Genomic DNA, 23,377 nt, shown 5'->3' with positions numbered 1-23,377 from the left:
TAGAGTAATATTCCTTAAATTAACATTTAATTTAAATCCTCGTGGCATAAGTCACCCGTACAAAGGACACCCTCTTTCGTATGCAAATATTCGTCACCGTTTGCTACTTTGATTTATTCGTTTTATTTATGAAATAGGACACATCAATCACTCTCATTTTAGTACCCCAAAAAAAAGATATCATCAAATACCCCATATCAAAAAAAATCTTTAATTCCCTATATATATGCTCACATTCTCCACATATTGATCACATCAAAACAAAGTTTCCTACACATTACAAAGCATAGTCAAGAATACACATTTTTTAAAGGTGACATTAATTTTATTCAAGATCAATGGAGAGATTGAACAAAATGGTGTCGGAGAAGCCAATTGTGATATTTAGCAAGTCGGAATGTTGCATTAGCCACACCATCAAGTCCCTCTTCTACGATTTTGGTGTTAACCCTATGATATACGAGCTTGATGAGATGGCGAGGGGCCAAGAGATCGAGCAAGCACTATCACGGCTAGGGTGCAACCAGACTGTGCCTGCGGTGTTCATTGGTGGTGCATTTGTCGGTGGCGCCAACGAGATCATGAGCCTCCACCTCAATAGGTCCTTGAAGCCGATGCTCAAAAGGGCCGGCGCATTGTGGGTGTAATTTATTAATTGATACTACCATGGTAGTATTAATTAATTTATGAAGCCTTTTGTAAATATTGAATTATGTTGTGTGACACTATGATTTGACCATGATAGTAGAGGTTTACAGGTGAGTGAGGGTTTAATTGTGTGCTTCGAGTTTTCCTAGTTATATAGTAGTAGTATAAAATAATGTGTGTATACTTCAACCTTTTTGTATTGAAGTTGCACTTTGATATGTAATGTAAGTAATTATGAAAATATAGTTTGAATAATTGTTGATTTCTTTTTGCCATTTTCATATGTACGTAGTCATTATTCTTCGATCATTATGCATGGTTTGGTTAATCATATAAGATGGAACTTAATATAATTATATGTAACGCAGCTTATATAATGAGCATGGTTTTCGTTAAGTTTACATTAACATTATTTATTTGTTTAATATTTTTATTTTTATTCCTATACTCCCTCAAAAATTATAGTTGATGTCATCAATCTTACATATTACATGGAACTCAATTCTTCTATAAATTTAGGTGCAGCAAAATTCAGCTACACCTACCTACACATGCATATAATTTTTTGTGGTGCATTACTAGTAGAAATTAATGTCACAAAATTTACTACTTTTATTATTAATATAATTTATTTTTTTCCAATAACTAATTATAAATATTTTGTACACAGAAATAGCAACATTTTCAAATGTTTTATAGCTGCGTTTTCACGTGCCATTAATTAGCTACACTTAGGTGTTACTGAATTTTGTGAAATTATTTTATTACATAGTTATATTTATGGCACTTACGATAACAACAAATTTCATAGATCTATTTGTACAAATCGTACCAAAAAAAGTTGGGCTTTAAAAGTTTGCAAAGCCCACACAGAAATTAATGTTTGCAAAGCCCAAACTTTTCAAACGGTCGCTATCACAGAATTGGGCCCGATATCCGCAACTTGATTCTTGTCTTATTATTGGTGACACGTGGAATCTAGAGATAGATTTACAGATTCCACTTTCCAATAACGTTAAGTTAGCCCGTCACGGTCAAATCTCTCTCCGGTATCCGTCCCTGCTATTTCCTCCAATCATCCTTGACGGATAAATCGAAGTGTATTCGATTCCAAACTCGTGTTTACGTACCAGTTTTAATTAAAATCAAGAAAATGAAAACACCGCCTAAGTTTGTTCAATTTCTATTCAATTTTATAATTTAAAAAAACTAACTGATGATGTTATAGTTTAAACAAATTTTTTATCACATGACCAAATAGTTCCGCCTAAGAAAAGAAGTGAGTAAAGAAAGAGAGATTAATTTTTTTGGCAAAAAATGATTCAACCACAGAGACGATATAAAAGGAATACTACTACACACTAGGCTTCTAGGTTAAAAACCCAACAACCAAACCATTGTGCTAGTACATTTTATATGATATTTACTTAAAGCAAATACATTTCTACACTCCACGGAGGGGGCAGATATGCTATTTTTGCTTCAATTCAAGTGCAAGCTTAGGCTCTCCGAACGGCCGGGAGGGGGCGACCACACTTGAAGTGAAGCAAAAAGAGTCACACTTTGTTATTTCGGTCCGTCCCTACTTACCCCCTAGATCCGCATAAGAGTCACACTTTGTTATTTCGGTCCATCCCACAATAAGAGTCACACTTTACTTTTTACCATAAATGGTAAGTAGATCCTGCATTCCACTAACTCATTTAACTCACATTCTATTATAAAACCAATACAAAAAGTGGACCTCATATTCCATTATCTTTTCAAACCTGTTGTTCTTTACCTTTCTTAAAACTCGTGCTCAAACTAAGTGTGACTCCTATTATGGGACGGATGGAGTATTTGTTAGGAACAAATGGAGTATATCAAAATTCAAATAAATAAATATATATATATATATATATATATATAGTAGTGATCAAGGTATAACTAATCTTAAGTGTATAACTAGAGAACAAATCTCAGCCACTCATTATCTTAATCTAATGACTAAATTAAGTATTCATTTTCTACTAATAAAAATTGTATGGGGGTATTTTGGGAAATACATTGTTCCATATTTTGAATTAGATATCATCGTCGACATCAGTGAGGCTTATGAGCTCTCAATTTCTCAGACCAATTACTACCACTGGCGTCGTCTCTTCCTCCGATTCCGCAGCCTCCCTTTCGCCTCTTCCCCGATCCAATGAAATACCACCACCACAGGTCGAATCCTAGTAGCAGCGAAGCAGCGACGCCGCAAATGCCCGCGGCAATGATAATCGCCAAGCTCTTCTTACTCAGGCCGCCGCATTTCCCGGCCGGACCGCCGCAGAGGAAGCTATTGCCGCCGAAATTGAGCTCCAATCCGGAATTAAACGACGGAAGTCTCCCTAAGAGATCGTTATTCGCCACGGAGAACTTCTTCAATCTCTGCAGATTCGAGAATTTGTACGGAATACAGATGAAACCGACGGAGCTGTTGGTGAAGTTCCACGAGTTGAGCTTATCGTAGAAGATGAATGGGAGAGAGCTCCGATTTGGTGGCGGGAGATTGATGAACTGAATGTCGTACTTTGGAAAGGTGGTGGTCATAAAGGAGGAGGTGGAGGTGGATGGGGCGGAGAAGGTGGAGGTTGTTGGAGATGGGGATGCAGAGGAAATTCTCCTCCACCCTAAACACCAAAAATGCCATGCATTTACGTGGATTGTCATATAAACCGATCTTTAATTTCCCTTCATGAATGAGACTTTTGGCGAAATTGATTAACTACGGTGGTGTGAGTGTTTTGTGGATATGGGTTGTACATTGGGGTACAGGTGTTGTACATTGTAAATCTGGATTTTTTTCAAAACACATCCTTTTCTATTTCGGAATAAGTAGAATTTGGTGAATTTTTTGTGAAAAGTTAAAATTGTGTAGTATACCAACATAAAGGATTTCGTGTACGACATCAATAAGATGGGGAACTTTAATGCATAAAATTAGATATATTCATATTTGTTAGTGATGTTTACAAAACACATCACTCTTAGCATGATTTTATTTCACTCTTATTTACAAAACACATCACTCTTAGCATGATTTTACTTCACTCTTGTTAATAAAACACATCACTCTTAGCATGATTTTACTTCATTCTTGTGTACAAAACACATCACTCTTAACATGATTTTACTTCACTCTTGTTTACAAAACACATCACTCTTTGCATGATTTTACTTCACTCTTGTTTACAAAACACATCACTCTTTGCATGATTTTACTTCACTCTTGTTTACAAAACACATCACTCTTTGCATGATTTTACTTCACTCTTATTTACAAAACACATCACTCTTAGCATGATTTACATCACTCTTAGCATGATTTTACTTCACTCTTGCTTACAAAACACATCACTCTTATTGTGATTTTACTTCACTCTTGTTTACAAAACACATCACTCTTATTGTGATTTTACTTCACTCTTGTTTACAAAACATGTGATTTTACTTCACTCTTGTTTACAAAACACGTCACTCTTAGCATGATTTTACTTCACTCTTGTTTACAAAACACGTCACTCTTATTGTGATTTTACTTCACTCTTGTTTACAAAACATGTCACTCTTAGCATGGTTTTACTTCAATCTTGTTTACAAAACACATCACTCTTATTGTGATTTTACTTCACTCTTGTTTACAAAACACATCACTCTTATTGTGATTTTACTTCACTCTTGTTTACAAAAAAGTCATTCTTATCATAATTTTACTTCACTCTTGTTTACAAAACACGTCACTCTTATTGTGATTTTACTTCACTCTTGTTTACAAAACACATCACTCTTACTCAGATTTTACGTCACTCTTGTTCACAAAACACATCACTCTTACTCAGATTTTACTTCACTCTTGTTCACAAAACACGTCACTCTTACTCAGATTTTACTTCACTCTTGTTCACAAAACACATCACTCTTATTCAGATTTTACTTCACTCTTGTTCACAAAACACATCACTCTTACTTAGATTTTACTTCACTCTTGTCACAAAACACATCACTCTTACTCAGATTTTACTTCACTCTTGTCACAAAACACATCACTCTTACTCAGATTTTACTTCACTCTTGTTCATAAAACACATCACTCTTACTCAGATTTTACTTCACTCTTGTTCACAAAACACATCACTCTTACTCACATTTTACTTCACTCTTGTTTAAGAAATAGGCACTTCATTGAACAACAAAACATCACAAAGATTAAGAAATCAATGTGAAAATCAACAGTTTCGCACCCAAATATCCAATGTTGTTTATTCTAGATAGAGCAATTTCCTATCACGAAACGCTAAAAATCGAAATCAATCTCAGAGTCAAAATCAAAGTGCTTCCTTCTTCTCAAAATCATCTGATTTCTCTTCCTCCTCTATCTGCTTCATCACCGCCTCCTCCGCATCGAGCAGCGGCGCATAGTAATCGGAATGCGCCTCCATACATTTCCTCAACGCCGAAGTCGCCTGAACGCATTTCTCCACGATATCCTCTTTGTTCTTCTCCCCTTCCTCCACGCACTTCTCCCAATCCGTGAAAGTCTCTCTCCAACCGCGGCGGCGCCGTCTATTAGATACACAGCCCCGTCGGCTGAGACATCTCTGACGGCAACGGCCACCGTCAGCTGCTTTCTCTGTCTGATTTTCTGAATTTCACAGCGCAAAGAGATTGATGAGCCGAAGAATGCGTTTCCGCCATTCAAGGATGATTTTTTGATCGAGTTTGAGGGGACGAAGAGAGCCTGGAATTGAGCGACCGACGCCATTTCAATTTTGTATGTGAAGTGACAATTATACCCCCGCCTTGTTATTGTGGAGTAACTTTGTGATTGAGGGAACTAATTTCTCCTTAAATTAGAAAATTACATGTATTAATACTAGCCCTTGATTTTCTTGATCTTGTGGTTATGATTTGTTCTCTAGTTATTTGGTTAAGGGATGTTTGCCATAGATCACTACCCTATATATATATATATATATATATTACAAAATAAAAAATTTAAAAACAAAAAGCGAGTAGAAAATAAAAATAATATCATTTGAACTTAATTTTCTGTTCCATTTAATTTATTATCATATTGTGCAATATGATACATGTAGTCATGCAGTCATGACTGTGCAATATGATACATGCCGTCATGATACATGCAGTCATGATGTCTGCGACATCTATTATCATATTGTGCAATATGACACATGCAGTCATGATGTCTGCGACATCATTTTCGTGCCATTGTCGAGCCGGGCACCGTATAATGGCCTCTTCTGCCTCTTCCGCTTCACGTTGCACCGCCGCAACAAGGTTTTGGAACTCTAGATCTACCGCTTGTTAGAATTGTTCATCGTCGGAATCCATAATTGCAAGGTTCAAAATGAAGAATTGTTCACGCGGCTCACACGGCTCAGCCGCGTGAAGGCCGCTGCCGCGGCTCAGCCACGCTTCTCACCTCTCCGCCCCGGCTCTCGGCCTTTGCAATGGGGGGCCGCGGCTCCCCCATTGTGGACACCCTTATAACCAAGGACGAGTAAAAAAAATGTGACCGGATGAGTTATAGGAGATGATTTTGGATAAATTCCGTACAAAATAACATGGACAACAGCTATCACGCTTTTTCCCATATTACTGATTTCTCTTTTTCACCCCCAAAAAGTTGAACTTCGTAAAAGTAAGAGATCCAGAAAAAGCATCGAACTGTAGAGAAGGTAACCGCACGTGACCAGTCCACACTCGTCCGCACCCTCGGCGCACGTTATCCCTCACCCCTCGTCTTCACAAAAAAACAAGACAACACCAGTACACACGACAGCACGCTAACGTACGCAGCGGGGTGTAATTACTGCAGCGCTGAGATAACCATTATCTATACACACAACAAACACACTAGAGTACCCCCAAAAAAACCAGCGTTTCCCCTGCATTTTGTCCTCTTCTCGCCCTAAGCTCAATCCGAGGTGTGTGCGTGAGTTTAATCGTGTATAGATACAGTTTTTTTAAATCGCGTTGAAGCTCATTGGATAATGTGGTTTGTTTTTGCGAAGGTCTGATCAGCAGGGGAGTTTTCAGATTTCGGGAAACATGTTTGGATTTTCGAGAAGAAGAATGAAGCTTGGAAGGTGAGTGTTGTGCATTTACATTGTGTTGATTTTGTGAGTTTGGTTTATGTGTGTGAAGAGCAGAGTTGGAAAGGTGGAAGCTTTTCAGTGATTGTTTGCTTTTGGTTTTGTGTATTTTTGGAATTTTTTGAGTTAGGTTTTGGTATTGAAATTTTTTGCGATTAAGAAAATTGCTTATAGGAATGTCGAAATTTGGAACAATGCTGGGTAATCTGAAGGTTTTAAGTCTGTTTTGTAATAGTGGGAGAAATAATTAGTTTTCTGTGCTTGATGTGTTACTGAAAGTTAAGCCTTTAGAAATTTATAATTGTGTCTTTTTAAAAGGTATACTACTTTTTCAGCTGAATCACATTAATTTAAGGCCACTGTGTCTTTTTGAACTTTTTGTTTCTTTGCTTCTGACCTTATTAATTTAGGATGTGATGGCCTTTTTATGATTGTATAAAAATATCAGAAACAATTAGGTGAACATTATTTCCGGAGAACTGAAGCCAAAGATGAGCTCTAACCAACTTACTGTATTATTTTTGTGTTTTCATCAGATTAAAGGTTCAACTCTCCGACAATGCACAGGGGACGAGAAGTCCGATAAGGCCCACCAAGAGATTTAATAGTTCCAATGTAAGGATTTGATACATTCTATTCAAATTTTGTATCAGATTCATTGTTTATTTAAGGTGGTTTATCGTGATAGGGAGAAGCTGTTGCAACTGCAAATAGTGAAGCTGATGATCTGAATTTCCATTCTTCATCTAATGGGACGGAGCTTAACAACTGCGCTTCAGGTGGCTCTGAGAATTGGATGGTTCTTTCCATCAGTGGAGAGAAGCCTACACCCCGGTTCAATGTGAAGTACTTTGATCCTTCACTTTGCAAGATAAATTCAATTGAAAGTTGTGGTTGGTTTCTTTCTTCAGATTCAATGTTTGATAATTTTGAAAATACTGTCAATAGCATGCAGCTGCAGTCATAGGGAACAAGATGGTCGTGGTTGGCGGTGAATCTTCAAATGGGCTGCTGGAAGATGTCCAGGTATCTCGATGAGGACATCTTTCTTAAAAAAGTACATATAGTTTTGAGTTAACATTTTAATTAAATAGAACAGCTTATTTATCATATCTGATCATGATTACGAGTTTGAGCAAAAGCATAATTTCATATTGCCTACCATGTTGGTCGATAAGTCTATAGATCTGCAGTATAATTCTGCATTATGAAGTCGAAGTATCTTTAATTCTTTTCTATTTTTGTCAGGTACTCAGTTTTGACAGATTTTCGTGGACTCCTGTTTCGTCAAAGCTTTACCTTTCTCCTACTAGCCTTCCTCTAAAAATTCCAGCATGCAAAGGCCACGCATTGGTACAACAACATTCCTAACAACTCTTCAAGGAATTGTTATTTTGGTCATTATAACTGAAGTTTGTCAATTTGTAGGTTCCTTGGGGCAAGAAAGTGCTTCTTATTGGAGGGAAAACCGAATCAGTGAGTGACAGAGTGTCAGGTTATCCTCTATCTGGTCTGCTATAGTTGGAAACTTAGAACTGTCTTAGCCGATCTTTCAATTCCAGACTTGATCCATCATCCTCATATATTTAATCTCAAGCAGTCTGGGCGTTTGACATGGAAGCAGAATGTTGGTCACTTATTGAAGCGAAGGGAGACATTCCGGTAATTTCCCTCCACGGTTAATAGATTTAACAGAAATAAACACCTACCACTATTTCTTGAGGCATGATTCTATTCTTTACACTACATCAATATATCTGAGAATAGTGTGAACCAAAAACTTGGTTCTCCATCTTTTACATCTTGGTTCCATGCAGAAGTCTCATTCGAATGCTTCCTGAAATGAATGGAGTTGCATAGTGCATCATATTAGTCCATTGGACAATGCAGTAATATTATGATCTATTACTATGCACCTTTTGCCTCAAATTTTCTTAATCTATTGAGGATCTGTTCTGTTTGGTCATTAAAGGTTTATTAACCATGTCATTTTATTGTTATCTCATTTTGGTTTTATAAGAAAATATGAATAAAAAGCATTTGTATACTGTGAATGTTGTCAATACGTGCATTATGTTTCTCTTCTCATAACATATGTTTATACTAAATTTCTAGCCAATTTTGCATTTCTTTACCCCTTCATTGAGAGCTAAGAAACAACCTGTTTGTTAGTGACATTTATTTATACTAACTCAAGTTGATACAAATTGCAGACTGCACGTAGTGGCCATACAGTTGTCAGGGCAAACTCCGTTCTAATTCTATTTGGAGGCGAGGATACAAAAAGGAGGAAACTCAACGATCTTCATATGTTTGATCTAAAATCTCTAACATGGCTTCCTCTTCATTGCACGTAAGTCGTTCATGAATGGCTGTGTATATAAGCTCTGCAGTTGACATACAAATTGTTAACTAATGAGAAGTCTCAAATATCTCTGATGGCTTTTTGTCTTTTGTGATTCCAATATGCTTAGAAGAGTCATTCCTTCATTCAGATATATCAGTAGGGTATTTCATGTGCAGGGGCCCAAGACCTTGTTCAAGATCAAATCATATTGCTGCTCTTTATAATGACAAAGTACTCTTTGTTTTTGGTGGGGCCTCAAAATCTAGAACCTTGAATGACTTGTACTCTCTTGACTTCGAGGCGGTCAGTAAACACTCTCTTCATATGGCATGTCAAAGTTTGCTCTGCATTCTCAGATTACTATAACCAGAATACCGACACTGGCAGTCTGCAACTTCTTACTTGTGCATAAATGTTTCCTTCAGATGGTATGGACAAGAATCAAAGTGCACGGATTTCACCCATCGCCTAGAGCTGGTTGTAGTGGAGCGCTCTGTGGAACAAAATGGTACATCACGGGTGGTGGTAGCAAGAAAAAAAGTATGTGCCTATTTAGTAACTCATTCCTTGTTCTCGATATCTAATCCTGCTGTCATCATAAAGTTCTCTTGATGTTGTATACTACTATAGTACTCCCTCCGTCCGCGAATAGGAGTCCCGTTTTTCCATTTTGGTCCGTCCGCGAATAGGAGTCCCAATTCATAATTACCATAAATGGTAAAGAGGCCTCACATTTCACTCACATATCATTTAAAACTAATATATACAAGTGGGACCCCTATTCCACTAACTTTCTTCCACCCACTTTTCTTAACATTTCTTAAAACCCGTGCCGGAAAGAAATGGGACTCCTATTCGCGGATGGAGAGAGTACTTTCTTTGTAAGCTAAAGACCAATTTGAGAACTTTTCATTAGTCAGTCTTAAGCAAGTTGTTCTGATTAACTCACTTTCAGTAAGCCGTAAGAGTTTCAGCCTGTGAATTCTCCTAACTCCCCGTATACAAATTCTCCATACAGGGCCTGCAGAGACCTTGATATTTGATGTTTTAAAGTATACTTGGTCAGTTGCTGTTGCATCTCTTCCATCTTCTATCACTACAAACAAGGTTTGTCTTGATATCTCTGTTATGGTCTCTTAAAGTGATACTACTATGGATATGTCCATATTTAACATCGCCGTTTACATATTGTATGCATTTAAGTTTTGAATTATGCTCCTGGTTAAATTCTTATGTTTTTGGTTCTCATATTGTATGCATTTAAGTTTTTGTTCAGTAATTATCAGAAAGGGAAAACAAACTCCTACTCTTCTTTGGGATGCAGGGTTTTAGTCTCGTTCTTGTGCAGCATAAGGAACGAGATTTCCTTGTTGCATTTGGTGGTACAAAGAAAGATCCATCAAACCAGGTGCAACTTTGCTCATTTATATTGCCCCGGTTACCTTTTATAGGTTTTAATTCCTCCCACTTTGGTGATAGGTTGAGGTACTTATCATGGAAAAGGTTGAATCATCAATGATCCGAAGATCTACTTTGAGTAAAGTTGCCGGAACCTTGTTGTCCGAGAACAACAACGATAATAACTCAACATTGTCAGCTCAACCAGGCAATGCTTCTATTAGTAGCAATTATGATACTGTCTCGAAACTTAATTTGGCATCAGCCATCGAACAACATGGATCTGGTCGAAAATCCCTATCAGAATCCTTACTTGTCGACCCAAACTCTGCCACTGGTAACGTCTCTCTTCGCAAACAATTTTATAACGAGGAGACTGCGGCGGTGACCACAACAAAGAGCTTAGAAGACAAAAATTCATTTCGGGTAAGCTACATATTTTCTCCATCACTGCAATATCATAATTTTGTTGGAACTAATGAATTATTTCTATCGTTCATCTGTTATGGTGCAACATTACTTGGTACGTTTTACCTCGGCCTCTGTGACCGAAAATGGTTACAAGTAGTTTCATGCTTGTTAATCCTCAGTACATGTCGAAAACTAGTCATGTTTTATCTTATATCCGAAGTACTAATAGTACACACTAAAACAAGGAATATGTAAGAAATGTCACGAGATGACATTTAGTCGAGCAGAAAATTAACCAAAAGCACGGTACAACTGCAGATGATGGAACAAGCAACAAAACCATTTGACTCGGGTGCTGGAAATGCAGAAGAAGCATCTCCCATTACTGAATCTGGTAAACTGAGTTTCGATAAACAAGGAAGGGGAAGTTTAGGATTAGAAGGCGAAGAACTCTTATGTCAAGAAACCAACTGTATATCAATGACAACAGATTCATCAGGTGTTTACCAGACACACGAGGCTAAACTAGCCAGCCTCTTAAGAAAGAACAGCGTTCTTGAAGGACAATTGGCAGCTGCAATAGCTGCTCGCGAAGCAGCTGAAAAGAACTCATCGTCTGCCAACAAAAGTCGACAGGAGATGGAGAAAAGATTGGGAGACGCAATGAAGGAAATGGAGTTGCTTAAAGAGAAGCTAACCAGTATTGAGTTGGCACAGGAGGAGGCTAACAGCCTCTCTAACATCGTCCACTCTGACAACGTGAGGCTAGAGCATGATGTGGCCTTCCTCAAGGCTGTCTTGGATGATACACAAAAGGTCTGCAGTCTGTACTTACACTTACAAAGATCAAATCTACCTATTCATATTCCGAATTCAGATCATAAACATGTCTTTTGTCCAACGCTACTTGTTGCAGGAACTACATTCAACTAGAGGGGTCCTTGCTGGGGAGCGTGCACGAGCATTCCAGCTACAGGTATTCCTAGATCATAAATCATGGAATACAGTCACTCTTACTAATTCTTGCAATCAATCATATTTTTTCATAAAGTTGCCTCTTTTAATTTTATATCAACAACTTTCAGGTCGAAGTATTCCATCTGAAACAGAGGTTACAATCACTCGAGACTCGAGCACCAACACCTAGGAAACCTTATCAGATGTAGTATGTATGTAGGTTTAAGGTTTAGGATATAAGTATCTATTTCTCCTACATTTATGCTTGTAATATCTGTTTATTTTGGTACATGGGTCAGATTTGTCACACATTGTAGTGTGTGTTTTCAACGATGTATATATTATTCTGCCCAGCCTAAGAATTTTCTAGATTTTTGACAGTTTGAATGTGGAATTCTACAACTGAATAATAATTTACAAACAACTTATATCAAGATATTGCTATTACTAATGATAATATTACATTTCGTGACATCGATGTGACATGATATTTCTGGTCATGATGCAACTTCTATATGCCACAACAAATTTGATCAATAGGATGAAGTTAGTAACATAATTTGAATCATAATAGCTCGCCCTCGTCTTGATCTTCATCGACATCATCAACCTCATTATCTTCTTCTTCAGGTGCATCAGGATCGACTCCCTAAAAACCAATATTCGATTAGATTTAATCGTTAATACATATATGCTCGAGCTCTATGGGGGAACAGGCATAAAATGCAGACCTTCATTTGCTTCTCCAAGCGGTCTAGTCCTTTTTTGGCAGCTTCATTGTGGGGATTTATTCTGAAATAAATCCGATTTCAGCAGATTGTAATGCCCAATGCTGGAAGTACACAGAGAAGAGAGATTTACCTCAACGCTGCTTGATAATGTGAAAGGGCATCTAACAGCATATTTGTTGCTGCAAAGACTTGAGCGAGCTTGACGTGCAAACAATCATCGGCCCAATCTTTCAAATAACGCTGCAAGAGGGAGACTGCATCTCCATTTCGACCTTCCATGACATGGAGTTCAGCCAAAGCCAACGCAGCTCCAAGAAAACCCGGTTCTAGTCTTAGGGCTGATTCATAGAACTTCTTTGCCTGGAAAAATATGAGAAAAAATGTGCCTAATTAATCCTAATTACAGTAAGGGTACCAACTTAGGTAAGCAAAAATTCAGAATTAGAGACATGATCATTGGTGAATTCATCATGTTTAAACTCATTTATGATGTGTATGCACTAAACAAAATACATAAATACAGTCTTGTGCATGTGTGTCATGTGAGAGAGGAGGGGCAGGGAGCATAAGCATATACCTTTTCTCTTCCGGCGACGTGACTAGCATGTACGTCCCCAACTAGTTTCAGAGCCTTTCCGGATTGAGGTATCGCCTTCATTGCCTCTCTTGCGGTAAATAGAGCTTCTTTCACTTTTGAAACGGCGAGATATGAACGAACTAAACCTGCAATATAACTCTAAGACTTCCATTATATGCCCTCTTGTTACATGAATTTGATCATCTGAAAAGATATTCAGGCTTATCAACTCGGCAAACATCAGAATGTGATACATCAGTCAATTGTTTTAACGTACCTTGATATGAGCGGAGATCAGGCCTTAGTTGTTGAGCTCCCCTAAAAGTGATGACAGCTGCTTCTGGGCGATTCAGTGACAACAAAAGATTTCCCTGGAGAATCTCAAATTGGTTGGTATACAAATGCTAAAAACTTAATATAAAATCTAAGAAATATGGAGATGAAACTGTGCATTTTTAATTCTTGCTTAAAATATATCGTCATACCTTCATTACGTAACCAGCTACGTGCCTTTCATCAACGCGGATGCTCTGTTTATGGTAAATAGATAATGATCATAAAGTACTTGTAGCAATCTAAACAGCTCAAAGAAAAGAAACTTAACCTTCTCGGCATACGTTAAAGCTCCTCTCTCATCTTTCTTTTCCCACAGAACAGCTAAGGCCACTAAAACTTCAGGTTTTGTAGGATCGATGTTCAAGAGATCATGAACTAACTTAGTTAACTTGGAATTATCGGACTTGAGCTTCAGAAGCATAGCATACTCATCCATATATGTCATAACATATGGATCAATTGACATGGCCTGCATAAGCCATTTGCTAATTACTGTGTTTATCATATATTTTATTGCATGAATATAAGTAAACTACTCACGGTTTCAAAATCCATGATGGCTTCATCATTTTTTCCTATGACAGCTTTAACCTTCGGAAAAGCAATTAACAGAAGTGTCAGAATTGTAAAAAAAATTTAATTGCAGTCACAGAAACATGGTCTAAAGCTACTGCAAAGACCAGCATGCAGCTGAGAACATTTTTAAACTGTTAGGCCTCATCCCACAGACCTTGGCCATTTCGAGTAATATGTGGACATTGTTAGGAAATCGTTGTAGCAGTTCCGAGAATAGATCAAGCCCACCTGACAACCAAGGAAAAGCAAATAAGAAAAAACGGGTAAGTTGTTTGTTCAATCAAGAATTCATGTTGATAAAATAGATAACTAGAATGAATAATGAACTTGCTGCAGAATATCCCAATGAAGTGCCAATTCGGCCTTCTCAGGAAAAAGCTGCCTCATATTACAAATTAGAATATCATTGTGGCATGCATGGGCATAATATTATGAACATAAGAAAATATACAGCCATAAGCGGACCTTTGTAATCATTTGAAGCAATACAACATTGGGCTTCAACGTAGCGCTGCACCAAAAGTAGGGGAAATGCTATTACATTGCACAAAAGAACTCAGCAATATGAAGTTTAATAGAAGGCAAACAAGAGAATGGTAGAAGGAATTTTTTGCTAAAATTCATGGTTTAGAACAAGCCTTTCCCAAAAGAAAGCAAAAGGCGTCTAGAAAGGCCGATGTTTGTCATAGGAAAGGGGATGATAAATTCGTACGATGAGAACTTTCATAATATCATGGAAGCAAAAACTTTATATCCATATAAAATAAGATCAAGAGATTATAATATACTACATCCCAAAGTTGTAAATACTCTACTGTAAAAATAACTTACTGGCAGCCAGCGACTTGAATCAAAATGATCAGAAGGAGGTCTTCCACTTCTATTCGGTGTCTGGGATGTCAGAAATAAGATTGTAGGTAAACATTTAGGATTTTCGCTTTAACAAGAAATACTTAATGCAGCATGAAACGATTAGTGGGCCTAAAGCTTCTACAAATATAAGGAAAATATATTGCATTGTTATGTAAATTTACTACTTACCTCAACACACATTATTTTACAAAATGAAGAGGATGAGAGAATAGTTATGAGAATTGATTGATTACACCAACTGCACAACATATATTTTTGAAAATTCTGATACATGTAGCTTGAAAGAGGCAAGTACATGGATTTCAGAAAGAGTCAAATTCATGCTTGACAAGAACGAAGCCATGACAGATATACCTTATAAGGGAAAACCACAAGTGGTTAACTATGAAGGATACTGTACCCATATTTCTTTGAAGATAACAAAAAGTAGTGAGAAGGTCAGAGGTCATAAAAGGAAAACTAACATTACTATCAGACTATTAAGAAAAAAAAGACTACTGCTTGACCATAATCTAAGCTGGCTAGCCTCGGATCAAATTTTTAACTTGCATGACTATAAAGTTGTGTACCAGATGTCTAGTAAGCACCAACATATCCATTAAACTGGGAAGTACAGAATCACAGAAACAGGAAACAATAATACAAAAGAAATGAGATATATAGACTACGAAACAAACCTGAGGAAACAATGAAATAATATCCTTTGCAGAAACACCTAATTCGGCCAAAGCTATGATGGCCTCAAATACGTAAGGACAATTCCTGTCAACATCAATGACATAATTTATTGGTAGTGTACTAGTGTTAATCAAATTCTCTCCAGTAATGTCATTTAAAATATGTAACAACAGGCAAACTAGATTTTCTTCATATCACAAAGGGAGAGAGACATGATTCATAGCATCACATTGTCCAGAAATGACAAAATGCAAGTTGAGCCTTTATCATAAAATGTCAAGTGTGACATAAAAAACAATTATGCACTTGGAGTCTTGGACCATAAACACTTAAACTAGAAGCATCAATTCTCAAAGGCTTTCAGAAAAGAAATATGTTGGGTGAGTAATTGTCTTCCAAGCAGGATAAACATCTCCACTGCAAACATTTTGCCAGCAACTTAGCACTATATGAAGTAAGCCAAGAAGCTTGCAGGTTGTATAAAACTGTTATACCAAGGTAACAAACCTCAAACACTCTTTAAAACATCCAACTGCAGCTCGATTATGCCTAGAATTCCGATAAAGCTTTGCCATCATAAGATTCATCTCCAGATTTCTTGACTTGCTTGGGATTCCTTCCATCTGTTCATTCATTTAAATTTTGTCAATTTATCTTTAATGCTATAGTTTTAGGCACCATCGATACAAGAAAGTACCTGGAACTGGTCCAAGTATAAGCAATTTAAACATAACTAACTTGTAGCAACTACAAACCTCAGCAATAGCAGCTCTGTTTTCACCGAGTGAGCTATGGCATGTGGCAACCTTGAATTTCACCTGCAATTAAAATAACAAAATTGATGCAGATGGTCATTTTGGTTTTGGAAATCTAAGAATATCCAGAAGAATTTACAAACTGAATCACCTCATTTTCGTTTATTGGTGAAGTGTTACATGAATTTGGAGAAGAAGATATATTAGATGCTGATAATGTGCTCCGAGGCGTTGGAGTTGAATTTGCACTCTGTTTTGGTAGTATTTTGTGGTACTGCAAGGCTTGCTTATATACTTGCTGTTGAAAGATGTAAAAAACTTAGATGAACATGGGTCACATTGTCTAGCATATGTTAAGTAATAAAGAAGCAGCCCTCTCCAGAAAACAGAAGCAGAAAATATAAGGTACTCCTACAAGTTTTTGGCATTGCATAAAGTGGACATGCAAGATACTACTTGGTTTCCAAAAGACGATATCCTTAGAGCATATTTTTGGAGGGTAAAGAGTCCACACTGACATCAACTTTAAAGATCCAATAGCTCCCAATGCACTAGTAAATCACCAACTTAGAAGAACCTAAAGACTACATTTGGACTTTTAAGTGAGGAATCTATCATCACCCTATTGTTATTCAAAATGCTTAGTCGGGCTTGTAAGATATACAGCCAATGGGAGCATGTATTCATACTGTATCAACAATGGGTTTTCATTTATACGTCGCTATAAAGAGTCATCTAAAATGAAATCAAACGGTTTTCTATTTACAGAATTTGGGAATTTCACAAATATACAGAACACAAATCAATCACGATAATAGCAAGCTCAACATAAGCATGATCTTACAATTGCCCTTCGATACTCCTTATCTCGAAAGAGCGAATCACCAAACAGAACCTGTCACCACACAGCCATTACCAAAATAAATTCACTGCAGTTCAAAAACAATAAACCCAAAACCAATAACAAACGCAAAGTACCAAGCTTTCAGCTTTCAGATGAGGGCTCGTCTCAGGATTTATCGACGTCGAAGATACAGCAAAACAACCCTAGTTCAACCAAACAACAAATATCAACTTCCCGTAAAAAAGGCTGATTAGTAAATAAAAGGTATATTCAGCAAGAACGCGAGCTCCAATTTTTATGGGATTCATTCGAGATAACGCGAATTGTACCAGAATTTGAGCGGAAGAGAAGAGGCCGTGATCGAGAAGAGTGTTCAATTGGTCTTTGGGAACATCCATCGAGCAGTTGGAGTGCTTCGTCAGCTGTGTGTTGTGTGTGACGAAATGGTGTGAAGCGCTCGTTACATTTGAAACCGGTGTTAACTGTTAATATTGTATTTGCAATTAGGTCCACAAACGTTTCTCAATGACCCCAATTTTTTAAAAATTTGACTTTAGTGGGTTGAGTTGTAATAAATGTAATTTTGGAGGTCCAATTTTGCAATTTATAATAATTCAAATATTTTTAGTGAAAAATGATTATAGAGATATAGAATGACAATATTTCAATGGTCCAAAAAGAAAATAATATTATTGGCAGTGAAAATATGGTAGTACTTCTAATATTTGAGGGATAATTGATATAATTATTGGCTATGATTACTTGTATAAAAGGACTACGACTAATTTTATACTATCTCTTGTTCTATTGTAATTTTTATCAAAAGCTTGGTCTATGATAATATATTTTTGCCCGCTTTCATAATGTTATAAATTAGATTGTATTTTATGAATAATCATCTCACCTACACTCATATGATTAAATTTAATCTTAGATAAATATTATTGCAGATATCTATCTATCTAACGAAACGAACACCACCTTAATATAAGATGTTCAAGGAAAACGAAATAAGAATATCGGAGTTTATCATTTGGTGGACCTATATATTCCATATAGTCTAGATGTGAATAAAGTGAAGGTTTGCTTGTAACGGCAGTATGGTCCAAAAAAATCCAACTTTTCTGATTTAAAGAGATAATAACTAATTATATAGACAAAAAAAATTATACTATAAATTAGTGAGATAATTATTTATTATTATTAGTAATTATTTTATGATGGTTGTGACATACAATTTTCTATGGAAAAAGGTTTTTAAGTTTTGACTGCCTATCTCCTTCAAAATTGGCCCAACAAAAAGAAAATATCAGCCCAGCCCATACAAAATAATCAGCCATGAAGCTGAATAACTAATGTGAAATCACTAAATCCAACCATGGTTGGATTTATAACCGAGAATAATCACCAGTATCGTCTCATAATATAATATTGTTATAATAATAACCTCATAAATTATTGACACATTGTTCAAATCTAGTAACAAAAATTAGTCTCATTCTTAACTTCTTTATTGTATATTTTATTTTCTATTAACAAAATTTCAATCACTTATTTTCTCTATCTACCTTATGAGTGTAATTTATTACTTTTATATTAAAATGTGTGTTGGCTATTATCAAAAGTCTTGATTGTAAGATGGAATGAGTATTATTTAGGTTAAGACGTATAGTCCAGTTGCTAAAATATATTATCTCCCACCAAATATATCGAGAGTAGAGTTCAAAACATCAATTTATAGCAACGAGTCAAATATTCCCCCCATTTTAAATGGAATATTCTAATTCAACACAAATGCAATTTTATTTTTATGAATTGAGTGAAAAAAATAGAGATGAATTTTTAATTTGGAAAACATAGCAATTAGAATAAGACATCCAAAAAAAATGTATCAACTATAAGTAATACGAAGTACTACCTCCGTCCCATAATAAGAGTCGCATTTTGTCATTTCGGTCCGTCTCACAATAAGAGTCACATTTCACTTTTACCATAGGTCTCACATTCCACCAACTTATTATACTCACATTTTATTACTATAAAACTAATATAAACTCACTTTTCTTTACATTTATCAAAACTCGTGCCACACCAAATATGACTCATAATGTGGCTAAGGTAGTAAGTACTACTCCATCCGTCCCCTATTAGTTGTCCACTTTGGTTCCAGCATGAGTTTTAAAAAATGTAAAGGGAAGTTACTTGAAAAAGTTAGTGAAATATGAGTCTCACTTTTGTATATTAGTTTAATAATAAAATGTGAGTGGAATGAGTCAGTGGAACGTGAGACATACTTACTATATATGATAAAAAGTGAAAGTGAACAATTAATAGAAGACAGATAGAAATGACAAAAATGGGCAATTAATAGAGAACGAGGGAGCGTGTAGTTTAAACATAAGTGGTCAAAACTTTATCCAACCGTTCAAATAATTAACTAAATCGAAAATTTTAATAGAATCAATCAAATTAACAAAACGTAACATCACTTGATACTCCCCCGTCCCACATAATTTGTCCCAGTTTTCCATTTCGGTCTGTCCTACATAATTTGTCCCATTCACTTTTACCATTTTTGGTAGTGGACTTCATATTCCACTAACTCATTTCTACTCACATTTGATTATAAAACTAAAATATAAAAGTAGGACGCACATTCTACTAACTTTTTTAACTCACTTTTCATTACATTTCTTAAAACCTGTGCCTGGTCAAAGTGTCCCAAATTATGTGGGACAGCGGGAGTATATTACTCTCTACTTATAATCTATTGGATTCATAAATGATGATTGCTGTAGAGTTTAGGTAGGGAGAAAATCTATGTTACATATCCTAAGATTCACTTTTACTGTTTCTAGTAATGTTTCCACCCTTCCTCCGTACAACAAAATCGATGTTACTATTTATATCAGTAAAAAACTCGGCCGACGTGGCAGGCGGAGAGGCTCTGATTGATTGACACGTAGGTGGGGTAGCTACACAGATTGCAATGGAACAGTGCTTACGTGTCAACTCAACTGGTGTCTGAATATAACGGGATGACGTGTCGTTGCAGCATTGGTCACATAATCCCGCTTCCTGGGAATAGGCAGCGTGTGATTTGTGTGAAATCTTCTGCTTTCATTTTCATTTTCCATTTTCTATTTTTACATTTTTAAATTTGTATTTTGTTATATTTTCATTTCAAGTTGGTAAAAAAGTTTTATGTCAACATAAGTAAATTAATTACTCGAATAGTGTAAGGCTAAAAATTCAATTCAATTCAATTGAGAATGTAATCAAGTTGATGATTATAATCATTATCATAAAAATACTTTAATCACACTTCATTTATGCTCTAGCAATTATTAAATGTTCAACATATTGCCTACTCATATTCACAGTTATAATATTGTCAGCTAACATATTAAATCACTGTTTGCACATAATTATATTTTCTGATGGGATTGTATAATTAATTACAACATTCTTAGTTTATTATTAGCACTACGAAGGGTAAGTAGCCCCTTCCAAAATAAATAATTTGATGTTTTCAAAATAAAACAAAAATAAATTGCCGGTTTCAAAGATCGAATTGGACCTAAAAATAGTGCTTCTTTCATCTTAAATATCATCAACCTTTTGGTTTTGGAGAAAATCAACGAGCTTTTTATACTAATATCAGTGACGATGATTTCATAATTCAACTGATCAAATTAAAACAATTCTGTTAATATAAAAGAAGATTTAGAGAGAGAAAAATACGTTAAACAAAGATTTTCCATTTTAATAGTTTATCAATTATAAATTCAAACGTGATAGGAACTAAGTACTAACATATTTGTCATTATAATGAATTATCTATAAAATTATAAATATGTACTATTAGTAGTAATATTTTCCATGTGTGTGTGACAGGCTTCTGCGCCACAAGATAATCTAACACAGTTTTTTTATTATTATTATGAAAGTTCTTTAAAATTCATACCCATAGCGAAAATCCTCTTAAAATTTTCATATCGATTGATTAATGGCAGCGGTTGCACTCATCATCCCAAAATATTTTGTAAAACCCATTTAAAATTATTACAATTACTAAATTCGCTTTTCAGTCGAAATTTTAAAAAATACTACTAATTTGCAAGAAGTGGTCAAAAAAGACATGAAAGAAAGAAGAAAAAGAAAAAAAAAATGAAATTGTTGATTCAAAAATTTGGTCAAAGTCCAGGTCATAATCTTTATCCCTAAATTCTGGATTGCCTTAAATATATATTAATATTAGTTGTCCATGTTTTTGGATATTGTGCAAAAAATCCAAGTAAAAAACAGGCAGCCCCCCACTCCATTTATATCAATATAAATATTTTTTTAAGTATTAATGATTTAATTCCATTTATATGTTAGTCACGGTTGTCCCAATGGGATTATTACTACTACTAACAAGTTTGTGCTAGTGTTGTGAGCGACTATTTTGCTGTCATGAGTTATAGTTGTTTTTTTTTGTATGTGTTTTTGGCATTTTATGTCTATATTCTATCGAATTTGTTAATTTTCACTGTTGAATCTTTAGCTCATCCCACATATATATGAGTCCTATGAAAACATCTTATTTATATTAAATTAAAAGTTAATGATTATAGTCTATAAAGTGCAAAATGAAATTGAGCAGTGGATGAGTCAAGGGGTCATTTTAATACTATTTTAATAAAATATATTGCTACTAAATTAATACTATGTTCGTGTGAGATCGTTTTACTGTGAGATGAGTCCAGATATTGATGAAAACCAATGTCTAAACGATACACATTAGTGTCTAATTGCATACGTTCGATCCATATTATTTAATTTTTTATTTATGACATCAATATATATCGATAGTCCTTTTTCGTCCGCTGTTTATAGTCCCATTTTGACTTGATGTTGGTTATAAAAATTGTTTGCCTTAACAAAAAAATGTTGAAATAATTAGTGGAATGTAGACACACTTTTATATTATATTGATTTTATAATTAAATGTAAGTGTAATAATTTAATAAAGTGTGAAGTTCACTTACCAATTTTTTTTAAAAAAAAAAGGTAAAAGAGACTTCATATCACGGACATATTAAAATAGCAAAATGAAACATTATTTTAGTCAAGTAAATGAGATATTGAGTAACAACAGAACAAACACATTTTAAAATATAAACAATAACAAAAGCTACGCTTATACAAAATCAAAATCAAACTAACACAATAAAACAAAACCAAAAAATCACCCCACATGATTAATCGTTATGTACTTGCATTGATTTAGTGATAATGTGATTCATTCCAAAATCAAGATCTCGAGTTTAAGTACATCATAACAAACTATTTTAAGTTTATGTTCATTACAAATAATATAAAAAAAAGCACCCCACGTAAACTTTAATTAAATCTGCTGAAAATAGGCCTTTGAAAGAGAAGTGGGTGGCATACTAGCATGGAATTTTGAAATGACAAATTAAGACAAAAAGGGGTTGACCCATTTAATGATAACTTATGGTTTAATGTTGTTTCCAATGTCAATTTTTGGCATGTGATATGCTTAATCAACAAATCATAAAAAAATCAGCTAAAAGCTTCACCTATTAATCTTATAACTAATAATTGAAATATTTGTTTTTAACTAAGTGGCCCACTAACTATCATAATTAATATTGTTGTTATTTATGGGATTGTTTCGGCCATTCTTCTTAATTCATGATTCTTTTTGACTGCATAAGCCTTTTTCAAGTCACCTTTAACTAGACAAGGCACCGCTCCATGACTCACCAATTTGCTTTTTATAATTATTTATTTACTTCATGGCCGATTTTATGATAATGCTAGATAAATCAATTTACGAATGCTAAACATATTGATGATTTATTTACTAAGTATTTTCATGACATTTTGCAATGACACATAATTTGGGTTTTGAACTTCTATTCTCTTTCACTTGTTTTGATATTTGCTAGACCAGAGTTTTAATTTGACTTAATTTTCATGAAATTTACTCATTCGATCATCCATTAATTTTGTGATATATATTCTACCAAAATTTAATCTAAATTGCAAGGATATTTTCGGGGTTTCTTGTTATGTTAGAGAAATCCATTAC

General features: G+C 35.2%; 3 protein-coding genes across 3 annotated transcripts; 2 read left to right on the top strand and 1 right to left on the bottom strand.

Moving 5' to 3' along the window:
* The first annotated feature begins 275 nt into the window (after positions 1 to 275).
* LOC121799803 (monothiol glutaredoxin-S4-like) lies at positions 276 to 923 on the top strand. Its single transcript, XM_042199290.1, has one exon. It carries the CDS (start codon positions 339 to 341, stop codon positions 645 to 647), a length of 309 nt encoding a protein of 102 aa, XP_042055224.1. The 5' UTR covers positions 276 to 338; the 3' UTR covers positions 648 to 923.
* A 5,552-nt stretch (positions 924 to 6,475) lies between these two features.
* On the top strand, positions 6,476 to 12,284 carry LOC121808032 (acyl-CoA-binding domain-containing protein 6-like). Its single transcript, XM_042208370.1, has 17 exons — positions 6,476 to 6,623; positions 6,711 to 6,785; positions 7,328 to 7,406; positions 7,480 to 7,632; positions 7,740 to 7,817; positions 8,040 to 8,144; positions 8,220 to 8,286; positions 8,392 to 8,453; positions 9,005 to 9,144; positions 9,315 to 9,441; positions 9,564 to 9,678; positions 10,157 to 10,245; positions 10,463 to 10,546; positions 10,618 to 10,962; positions 11,266 to 11,763; positions 11,864 to 11,923; positions 12,033 to 12,284. The coding sequence occupies exons 2-17, from the start codon at positions 6,748 to 6,750 to the stop codon at positions 12,111 to 12,113; spliced, it is 2,121 nt and encodes a 706-aa protein (XP_042064304.1). The 5' UTR covers positions 6,476 to 6,623; positions 6,711 to 6,747; the 3' UTR covers positions 12,114 to 12,284.
* Positions 12,276 to 17,752, bottom strand: LOC121808041 (anaphase-promoting complex subunit 7-like). The gene is made up of 18 exons (XM_042208380.1): positions 17,604 to 17,752; positions 17,409 to 17,477; positions 17,275 to 17,325; positions 16,582 to 16,728; positions 16,431 to 16,493; positions 16,183 to 16,298; positions 15,675 to 15,759; positions 14,956 to 15,015; positions 14,590 to 14,635; positions 14,279 to 14,352; positions 14,089 to 14,139; positions 13,817 to 14,017; positions 13,698 to 13,742; positions 13,490 to 13,583; positions 13,213 to 13,358; positions 12,766 to 12,995; positions 12,636 to 12,696; positions 12,276 to 12,553 (listed from the first exon to the last, which is right to left on the bottom strand). Exons 1-18 carry the CDS (start codon positions 17,670 to 17,672, stop codon positions 12,470 to 12,472), a joined length of 1,692 nt encoding a protein of 563 aa, XP_042064314.1. The 5' UTR covers positions 17,673 to 17,752; the 3' UTR covers positions 12,276 to 12,469.
* Between the last annotated feature and the right edge of the window lie 5,625 nt (positions 17,753 to 23,377).

Source organism: Salvia splendens, chromosome 1, assembly GCF_004379255.2.
Source record: "Salvia splendens isolate huo1 chromosome 1, SspV2, whole genome shotgun sequence".
Lineage (NCBI taxonomy): Eukaryota > Viridiplantae > Streptophyta > Magnoliopsida > Lamiales > Lamiaceae > Salvia > Salvia splendens.
The sequence above is the reverse complement of the archived record's forward strand: the minus strand, read 5'-3'. Positions and strand labels throughout refer to the sequence as shown.

Excerpts from the sequence above, each read along its gene's own strand:
- LOC121799803 (XM_042199290.1), top strand. The coding sequence starts at position 339 with ATGGAGAGATTGAACAAAATGGTGTCGGAGAAGCCAATTGTGATATTT.
- LOC121808032 (XM_042208370.1), top strand. The coding sequence starts at position 6,748 with ATGTTTGGATTTTCGAGAAGAAGAATGAAGCTTGGAAG. Across the intron at positions 8,145-8,219 it reads CATGCAAAGGCCACGCATTG|GTTCCTTGGGGCAAGAAAGT; the intron begins GTACAACAACAT and ends GTCAATTTGTAG. Across the intron at positions 11,924-12,032 it reads CACGAGCATTCCAGCTACAG|GTCGAAGTATTCCATCTGAA; the intron begins GTATTCCTAGAT and ends AACAACTTTCAG.
- LOC121808041 (XM_042208380.1), bottom strand. The coding sequence starts at position 17,672 with ATGGATGTTCCCAAAGACCAATTGAACACTCTTCTCGATCACGGCCTC. Across the intron at positions 13,743-13,816 it reads CTTTAACGTATGCCGAGAAG|AGCATCCGCGTTGATGAAAG; the intron begins GTTAAGTTTCTT and ends TACCATAAACAG. Across the intron at positions 13,584-13,697 it reads TAGCTGGTTACGTAATGAAG|GGAAATCTTTTGTTGTCACT; the intron begins GTATGACGATAT and ends GAGATTCTCCAG.